The sequence below is a fragment of the Paramormyrops kingsleyae genome, chromosome 15, assembly GCF_048594095.1.
Source record: "Paramormyrops kingsleyae isolate MSU_618 chromosome 15, PKINGS_0.4, whole genome shotgun sequence".
Classification (NCBI taxonomy): Eukaryota; Metazoa; Chordata; class Actinopteri; order Osteoglossiformes; family Mormyridae; genus Paramormyrops; species Paramormyrops kingsleyae.
This window is the reverse complement of record NC_132811.1, coordinates 7,915,025-7,924,884: the sequence shown is the minus strand read 5'-3', so window position 1 is coordinate 7,924,884 and position 9,860 is coordinate 7,915,025. Positions and strand designations below refer to the sequence as shown.

The 9,860-nt window shown below is 38.9% G+C and overlaps 1 protein-coding gene across 3 annotated transcripts in view; it reads right to left on the bottom strand.

Annotated features, from left to right (window-relative positions):
• Positions 1 to 290: 290 nt before the first annotated feature.
• The window catches only part of LOC111860499 (TBL1X receptor 1), a 42,711-nt gene continuing 33,141 nt past the window's right edge, over positions 291 to 9,860 (bottom strand). For all 3 annotated transcript variants that reach the window (XM_023844249.2, XM_023844253.2, XM_023844252.2), the window contains 14 exons: positions 8,371 to 8,473; positions 8,004 to 8,149; positions 7,062 to 7,278; positions 6,715 to 6,847; positions 6,171 to 6,312; positions 5,908 to 5,971; positions 5,724 to 5,821; positions 4,639 to 4,699; positions 4,161 to 4,282; positions 4,001 to 4,075; positions 3,650 to 3,777; positions 3,363 to 3,528; positions 3,009 to 3,110; positions 291 to 2,384 (listed from right to left, as the gene is read on the bottom strand). In XM_023844249.2, coding sequence (XP_023700017.1) covers positions 2,358 to 2,384; positions 3,009 to 3,110; positions 3,363 to 3,528; positions 3,650 to 3,777; positions 4,001 to 4,075; positions 4,161 to 4,282; positions 4,639 to 4,699; positions 5,724 to 5,821; positions 5,908 to 5,971; positions 6,171 to 6,312; positions 6,715 to 6,847; positions 7,062 to 7,278; positions 8,004 to 8,149; positions 8,371 to 8,428 — 1,539 coding nt within the window. In that variant the 5' untranslated portion in view covers positions 8,429 to 8,473 and the 3' untranslated portion in view covers positions 291 to 2,357. The remainder of the gene's footprint in view (positions 2,385 to 3,008; positions 3,111 to 3,362; positions 3,529 to 3,649; positions 3,778 to 4,000; positions 4,076 to 4,160; positions 4,283 to 4,638; positions 4,700 to 5,723; positions 5,822 to 5,907; positions 5,972 to 6,170; positions 6,313 to 6,714; positions 6,848 to 7,061; positions 7,279 to 8,003; positions 8,150 to 8,370; positions 8,474 to 9,860) is intronic.

Below are 9,860 nucleotides of genomic sequence, written 5' to 3'. Positions count from 1 at the left end.
GCAACTTACCCTACAAGGAGCAAGTTGAGGGAGGCGTAAAAAGAATTTCCCCACGGGGACAATAAAGGATTGATTATCATTATAAAAAAACAAATGCAACAAAACTGCACTGATCAACACTATATTTCTTGGACAGCTTAAGAGTAATTTAGCAATCAGTACCTCCCCCTACAATGCAACAGTTAACAATTTAAATTGTTTTAAGTAAAAAAAAATAAAATAAAAATAAAAATAACTAACAGTAGCAATACAAATGCATGAAAATTACATTTTAAAAAAAGGCTGAAGCATTCATATCAAAATATATTTTAATCTGGACTTTTTTTTTCCGATCTGATTCAAATTACAACAGTCAGACCAATACAACAGAAAGAAAATCTGAGTCCAACAAATCCAATTTAGCAAGGAAACAAGGGATGGGTCTGGGCAATTATGATGCAGCGTGTAACCCGAATCAAACCGTGCCATACAAATGATCCAGGATACTGTGGCATGTCCAATTCTCATTCTCATTCACATTGCTGTAACAGCTATTCAGAAATATGAATTACAAAAGTTTGCAAATAGTACAAAACCTCCAGGAGGTATACACATACAAAGGATTGATTCTGAGTTATGGTAACTGTGACATTAATGGGCAGGGGGAGGGAGGGAACTGGACAATATTTTTTGAGCCAGAAAACAAAATACTAAGCCATTTTCAGCCCATGTAATAGTGTCCAAAGTGATACAATGCACTTACATTAGACACAAAAAGTCTGTGTTAGGATGCATATTAGTCGTTTTTCCCCATTCTAGCAAAAAAAAAAAAAAATCCCATTTTTTTTCATTGACAAACAATATTGCTGCAGCTGTCCTGTATGGCTGGATAATTGAGTAACGCTGAATAAAGCTATTTCGAAGCCTATACTTTAAAGACAAAATTCTATGGATAATACTTGATTTACTTGCACAATAAAAACATTCCATTTTCAGACATCTGAAAAATGCAGTGCTCTTTTATGATCTAATGGTAATGGTAATTCTATGAATGGACAAAACATAACTTTCCCATTGCCTAGTAGAAACATCCCTTATCACATAATTAAGACCAAACACAAATGTTTCACATGGTTTTTTTAAAAAAAAAAAAAAGCTTCAGTATGAGTATTAAATGATTTCCTTTAGTTGTTTACATAGTCATGTCTGGTCCATATTACGTGCAGCAGCTGCAGCTTCTGTGATGTGCCCAACACCCAGACTCGCTTTATTATTAATATTAAAACAAACAACCACGGCTGTTGCTGCAGTACTGTTTCTACCAACAGCTAATATTAAAAAACTGAAAGTTTTATTTGGATCAGGAGTTTTAAAGTTTAGTGAGAACTTAAAGAAACTTTCCCTTCTGGTGGAGTATATGGATTTGATTCTCCCTAACTGCAGTGTTAAAAATTTAACAAATTGTGCCATGCACATTTATTTGTAGACTATACAATAATGATTGATTAATACTGGTTTCTAATTTCAGTGTGGACCAACAAGTAATCAGAAATATACTAAACAATGGAGCTTCCTGAATACACTTACAGCAGTCATCCTTTGTCCAGAATGTTCTATGAATGAACATTTTTTCATGTCGCTTTATCAATAGTGCACTATTGAACCATAATTATGGTCTTAAAGCAAAATGATGCATAATGCATCTTCCCAATTTTTGTGCCCACATTATTTTTTTATTTTCCTCTATATTCCACAGAATAAATATCCCCTTAAAAGAATCTGCTGCACCTAGATGTCAACAGCAAAACCGTACAGCCAAAAAAAAAAATTTAGGAGTAGGTAAAAGTGAGGAAGAGGCGCAGGGGGGAAATGCAGCAGAGTCCCCAATGTCTGAACCATAAAACATACAGTGCCAAAGACTTTTTAAACTGCTAACTGTCCAAGTAAAAATGAAATTGAGGAAGATAGTTTGATTCCTCCAATTCATGCAGCTGTAAGCTTAAAAAATGATAAATTTAAAAGTAGAACAGAAATGTCTGATGCCGAATGAAGTGCACAGAGAGTTATCTACCCATAAAAGTATAAATCCTTGGATTTTGGTTTGACAAACCAAAAAAAAGAGGTTTTGTTTTTTTTTTCCTTTCTTCAAATTTTGGTCCAAATATGGGCTCTAGTTGTCTTCTTTCTGACTGTCTGGTTCACATCTGTGGGTGGAATCCTCCTTCTGAAGAAAGAGGGCTCAGCTTGTCCCTCAGGTACGATTGTTTTGGCTGCAGTTGCTGGCCATGGTTCAGGGACTGTAGCAGTAAGTGTGGTGGGGACAGTCGTTTTGGCTATGTACACATTCATAGTCGGTCCATGGCTTGCAACAAGCACGATTATTTCCGTAGATCTAATACACAAACCTGCAACAAACAAATCATTTGACAAGACTTACAAACCATTTCCCTTAAAGTTTCACAGTTATCAAAATGGTAATAATCGCTCTTGTTTCAATGAGTTTTTTTAACATGTGGTCCTATTGTCACAATACAGAAAGTAGGCAAAACACACGGCAAGTTATGTAGACATCACTAGACCTCTTGTCAGTGTTTCATGTACTCATTTACTTCATGGTATCTATAACTTATTTCAAATACCTTGAAATTATATGCCTGTTCAATTAAGAATATTCTTCATGTGGGATTCTTATGAGTTTAAAGATGTCTTTTTGTGTATTTGTATATTTGACATATTTAAAAACTTCAAAATGACCAATTCCTTCAAGACTGAAGCAAGAATGTATTTTTAAAAAGACTCTTCACAAATCATAGCTTATAAAAACTTGCTGATAATTAAGAATTATATTCATCCTGATACCGCATGACGCAACACCATGTACACCATTACATAGTTCAAAGAAATTCTGCTTTAGAAACCCAGTTTTGCACCCATAAAATGCTTTTTGTCTGCCTGTGCCTTGAGATCGCCACCTCCCTTATGAGGGTTATTAAAGAAGCCTAATAGCATGAAGACCGTGAAGCACTTACAGATCCATCCGACGCACTTGCTCCCACTTTGTCACCAGCTGCATTCCAGCAAACTTCAAAGATACCTCCTGTTCCCCGGTAGCTATGAACCAAAGCACCTGTCTGTAAACAGAGAATTGGACATAATTTAAAGGTTTTAGGGAGTCAAAGGTGCAGTGCAGCACATTAAAACTGTTTTTAAACTGTGCATTTTAATCTCAGCACAAACACGGGTATTCATGCATTCATTCATTTATAGGAGTAGGAGAACAAAAACAGATCTAGGTAGAAATCCTAGATATTAAACTGTGTAATATGAATCGCCCTGGATTTAACTGACTAAACTCGCAACAAGATGTGCAAAGCAGTACCTACCTGCGTGTTCCAGATGTGGACACACTTGTCAAAGGAGCCACTAGCCAGGTACCTGCCATCTGGACTGAAGGCAACACTGTACACAGGTTCCTGATGTTTGGTCAGTGTGTGGATGCAGATTCCTCGGTCTACATCCCATAATCGGACGGTGGAGTCGAAGGATGCACTGTGAGGAATCGATACACAGCTGCTGTCACATTGCCAATAACAGACAACTTTGAATCCACTGAACAAATTATTTTAATTTTGTAGGGAAGAAAAATCATACGTAGTCCATACTGCCATACCTCGCAAGCATAAGGTTGGCATTGGGGTTATTGGTTCCAGTACCAGTAGGGCTCCACTTAATAGTATAAATTTCCTTGCTGTGTGCTTGCAAGTCGTGAACACAGGTATCCTGTTTCATACTCCAGATCTGTCAGATAATCAATGCAAGTTATCAGAGAAAAGCCCCTATAAATACACATACATACACACACACACATAAAAAAGTTTCCCCAAACTTTCAGTATATCTTCTGACACAGCATTTGCAGTTTGTTAGCTTAGAGCTTCGACCCTTCTCATAATGAAACTGATCGGTTAATTAGAAATTATATAAAGTTAAACACTGCACAGACTGCGATACATAAACTTTACCTTCAGAGTCATATCGTCAGAACAGGAAGCCAGCAAATTGCCAGTTGGATCCCATTTGATTGCATTGACTTCATTCTGAAAAGGGCAGGTTAAAATTAGGCATGTGTACTGACCTTGGCCACATCACAGAGTACTCCCAGAAGTATACAATGATACGTACTGTATGCCCTTGAAATGTCTTAATGGGTCTGTCCTGGCCAAGTTTACACACATGGATGCACATATCCGTGCTACAGGAGGCAAATGTGTTGTTGCTCTGCCAGTCGACATCCAGTGCAGGAGCTACCATTGGGAAAAGGACAAAAGAGATGAAGAGTGGGTTTTATCTGTCAGGGATTATATGGATATATCTACAAGGATACTGTGTGCATTGGAACAGTACACATGCACAGTAAATGATTGCTGTCTGTCTGTCTCTCTCACTCTCTCTCTCTCTCACACACACACACACACACACACACACACACACACACACACACACCATTCATTTCTATGGAAAAAAACCCCAATCCCAACAATGACACCCTTAACCCGACCCAGACCTAACCTTAACCATAAGTAACCAGAAAAAATTTGTGGGGACCGAAAAAAGGCCACAATGTTAAAATAACATTCACTTGAAACGTTTGTTTACATACCCGAATGGAAAGGAAACTGTTGCTTTGCCTCTCCAGTATGGGCATCCCAAATGATTGTGGTCTGGAAGAACACACACTCAACTCACTATGGATATTTATATTGCACGTCAAAGCATTTCTACAACAGAATCCATGGCGAATCATCGCCATCAAGCCAGTATTTACTTTATTTATATTAGTATTTATTTTGCTGTTACAAATTTAAGGCTGCATATTTATGAACATGCATCTTCTGAAGTGCTTTCCTAAAGTGTTTCCTAAAAACACATAAATGCTCAATCTCTTAGACAGGTTTGACAAATGGTTTGGTTGAAGATATATTTATTCAAATTCTCCATTTAATTAGGTTATCTTTCAGCTAGGCAAAGGATGAGAAAAGTTGTTTAAAACGGAAAGGTCAGACTGCCGTGATGTTCAGTAATGCATTTATCTTGGTAAAGACAGGATATTCTCCCTAAAATTAAGCATATTCGTATTTCTTGTATTTGACAGGGCCTAATTCAATGTGACCTACAAAGATGAAACCGAAAAACAAGACATGATATTCACTACCGGCAAAAGCCCCCAAATTCTTCATAAAAATAAGCCAGTCTTGAATTGACAAGATCATAAAAATGAAACAGCATTGAAAACTATTACATTACGGAATTATCTAAATGTAAATACACCAAAAAAAGTTTGAATGTACACAATCTTGCTTTCATTTCCTTCACATCACAGAATGTGTGCGCACAGTTTACAAGACACTGCATCAATAACTTCTCTAAAACTGGTTTTTAAGTAAAAATTATATTTAACTCACTATGGATTTAACTCAATATGTATGAAACAGCAAAGCAACTTGTGATATCAATTTAATCAACAGGAAGTCTGCAGTGATGGTACAGTTGTATTTTTGACCAAGTAGGTAGAATCTGAATATAGACTGTCATTGAATTCTGTTAAGCATGCTGACTCCAAAAAGCAAATTACTGGTGAATGAAGCCACCATTTTTGTAGTCCAATTCATACAACAGGCACATAGTTGCATACGAGTTCCCTAATTTAATACACACACATCAAGCATAGGAAATAATTAATTTTACCTTATCGACACCAGCGCTGAGGATAAAATTTCCTTTTTTATTCCACTTCAAGGCAAAAATTGGACCTTTGTGTTGACCCAAGGTACTGGCAAGATTGCCTGCAAATCACATCAATCACTTAAAGGAGGGCAAACAGATGATGTTCAATACAAGTTCAGATGATCCCAGAAAGGAAAAGTCATACCGTCTTTTGTCCATATCCGTGCAAATCCATCATAAGAGCCAGTTGCCAGTAGTGTACCTTCGCTCTGTCACAGAAACAGTCAAGTCAAAACTTCACAAGACTAATATATACATACATATAAATTGAGTCCAACTCAGTTTAATTAAAACTCTAAACTGCATTTCAGATATGAAAAATAAAGCCTTACTAGTTCCCTTGGGTATCTGGCATTTAAAAAGTGACCAAGTTAAGACATGCTAGAAAGCCAATGGAGCAGGACTCACATTCCAATCTAATGATGTGACATCCTTGTTGCTGGGCACGTCCTGCCCTCCCTCCCGAATGCAGTGCCTGAGCACTAGCTGAGTGGAGCTGCCGGTGCTCTTCTCACTGAGGTTCCAGATGCGAGCTGTCGAGTCGCCGGACCTGTGGGGAGAGGCAGCACTGTGGGATCACCGCGGGGGGAAGTGTGATCAGACATTCACGCTGACACTGGTGACAGCAGCTACCCATCGGGACCATTGTATACCTCTCATTTAGAGAGGGCTTTGCCCTTCTGTTGCTCATATTGTCAGGAGTAACATTCACCCATATGTACCTTTTAACTTTTTTTGACACCATGGGTCACCTTAGGAAGTCCTTTCAGATAGAATTAAAAAAACACACTTAATCAGATAACGTTCAAACAAAATCAGCTATTCCCAGGAATTGTCAAGGTGAATCAGCTCTTGGCGATTATCTGCCGTACATCTGGCTCCGCCAGACAGGCAGATCTGAGGTAATGAGGATTCGAAGGCAGACAGGCTCCGGCCCCCCCGGAAAACTAACCCAGAGGCGAGGAGGTCGCTGACCGGGTTCCAGGCGCATATAAACACCTCTGACTCGTGACCACGCAGCACCATGGCTTTGCTCTGGGGAATTTCTACATCCCTGTCCACTTCCATCATGTCCGCATGGTTGTCTGACAGGGCAGAGAAGGATTTGTGGCAAAATCAATATATTAACACAGCACAACAATATCTTAACTGCTTCCACAGATACTGATTAGCCAAAACTTATTCGAATTTGTGACCATCAATAGCAAGTTCAGCCTTAACCACTCCGCCACCCTCAGGTTCCTCTACAGCACTGCACCCAGGACACATGATGTCATTTCTCTGTGCATTATGACATACTAGGTAAGGCATGTGCTCCATTCTCCTCCCCATTAGTGGCATTCTCTCCATTCTTGGTGCTGCCTTGCAGGCTGGTGGCAGCAGGGGGGGCCACAGCGGCTTGCTGCTGAGCGAGCTTGTCCCTATAGGCCTGCTGGCGTGTCTGCACGACGTCTGGCATCACTGCATCAATCAGCGACAGCGATTCGATTGGCCGTCCGTCAAACAGGGTGCCGTCCTGGAAACACAAGAGCAGCTCAGCAAGTCCAGGATACAAGCACATTCCTATAAACTGATTTTACTTATCAAAACTTAGACTTAAAAGTTAATTAATGGGAGTAGTCTCTGGAATGTTTTAACCTGTACCTCAAATCAAAGTCAGTGTGAGTTGGCAGATTTCTCTATGCTTAAATTTTCAAGTAAAGCAGAAGTAATTTATATGTGAATGCAAAGAACAATTTAGAACATAAAAAAACTGTCAAGCACTGCATACACCTGCAAGACTTATTAAGCTTTAATTAAAACAATATGGTTGATGGCTATTTGTTCAACAGCCAGCAATTTTCTGGCCATGAATCATAGAATAACATCTGTAAATACTGATAATTGCTTTAACAGGGCTTCTTAATTGGTTTTCTAGACTCAAAAGGGCAACATTTCCTCTCTAATGGTGGAATAATTTTGGAGGAAGTAAATCCGAACAATGTCGTAGAAATCATCTCTGAAATATACTGAATTTAAAATCATTATTTTCATATTTATTTTTATATTTTTAAATTATAATGGGGCAGCTTTTAGAAACCCCACCTGTAATACCTGCTTTAGTCACTATTTAACTGGGTATATCTGCTGACAATGGATGCATCTCATGTGTGTTAATGTGGAATTTTGCTCAGATTCAATCTTCCATATGACTATTAAAGATAACAGCCCACAGATTAAGTTGCCTTTTGCGGTGCTTACCTCATTGATGCTGACTTCTGCCTCTACATACTGCAGGCCCTTCTGAATGATGGAGATGAGAGCAGCAGGGGGCACCAGGGCGCCGTTTATGTTGGACTGGCTGATGTGGCTCTCTATGCCGAACGTGAACGCGGAATGGGAAAACCCTGGCAACAACGTAAAAATGCTTCAGCAAGTGCACTCAAGTCTGTATTCATGCAATGAAATCAAAATAATGCATGTGAAAACTTGCAAAAAAAAAAAAAAAATGTAAATGCTTGCAACTTATTAAAAATAAATGCAAAACTACGAGAGTCAATAAAAACTTCAAAAGACAAACATTGCTAAAGGAATTGGTCATTAAATTTATATTTGTTACCAAACCTACCAGACTCCTGTAGGTATCTGTACACCAGGAAGTTAACCTCATCACTGCTTATACTCATCTTTATTCTTGGTTAAACCATGAGGTCAGCACAGAGGACACAAGCCTACATGCAGGAAAAAAAAAAAAAAAAAAGGAAAAAAAACATTTTATTCCTCTTTGTCATCATCTATTGTCATTAATCATAACTAGGAGTGGTTAAATTGATTCTGAACAGGCTTTAATGTCCATTACTCAACATTAGTCCAATTTTCTTTAAATAGTATTCAAAAGGTCTTTGCCCAAGACGTTTTCATAATAACAGACTCGTCATCTGACACAGGTTAATGTTGGACAAAACTGCGGCAGTTCCAGCGTCCACGTGCCTCTTGTAGCTGTTCCACAGGAACAGCTTCCTCAATGTAGCAAGAGAAACATTCTGCTTTAGGGTACTGGAACACCCTGACTGAACTTCAACCTGATTCTTAAATACGTCATTGAAAGCAGAAACTCACAAGAGCACCTAAAATAGCCAACAGCAGCTTATTATTCTAAAGTCAGCTTATTCCAAACTAATAAGAGAGGGTCAAATTGAATAAGTCCCTTAGATCCTGGTATTCCCTAATCTTGGAATTACTTCATCAATGTTGGAAGTAAAGTCAGAAGTCTGGGTTTTAAAATAGTTTACGAGCAAAATGACAGGATGACAATGCTTACTTACATAGCTACAGTAGGTTAATATAGTGGCGGTATTTTCAGTAAGAACCCAGACGTTGAGATGCAATCCAATTTCCAAGCTTGTTAAAGCTCCTCGCAAACGAATTCAGGGCCTCCCAGTGTCCCATTTAGTAGAAACTACAAAACGATCTTCACGTTCTTCACACCACATAACTGACTGAGGATCGTGGGACTAAAAACAATTATGCAAACTTTATATATAAAAAATAAATAAATAAAAAAAGTTTGCTGTAATATCTAGGCTAATTGTGAAAAAAATGAAGAAAATATCACTAAACAGTCAAGCAGTTACATATTCATATAAATTTCTTCATTGGCTTGAGGGTAGCTGGACACTGGAGCAGCAGGTAGCATTATCCGGGTTTGAGTCTCATCTCTGTTCGGTGTGTGGGGTTTGCATGCTGCTGTGCAGGTTTCTTCCTGCAGACCCATCTAACTGGCATCTCTAAATTGCCTGTAGACAGTGTGGAGCATGATATGTGTGTGCATATGCCCTGCAACGGACTGGCATCCCCCCCCTGACTAGTGTCCCCTATTCTGCCTGGGACAGGTTCCAGGTGACCCTGAGCACTATACCCTGAGCAGGATAAGCAGTTGGAAGATAGATGGTTATTATAAATATTTTTGATGGCAGATATATCCCCTGAATTCAACAGCTGGCGGAGGCACATTTGGCAGCAATAACAGCTAAAAGCAGCCACATCAGCTTGGGTCGCATTTTGCCAGTAGTTCTTGGCAGATTTTCGGAAGTTCTGGGGGACGACTTACGGTCTTTC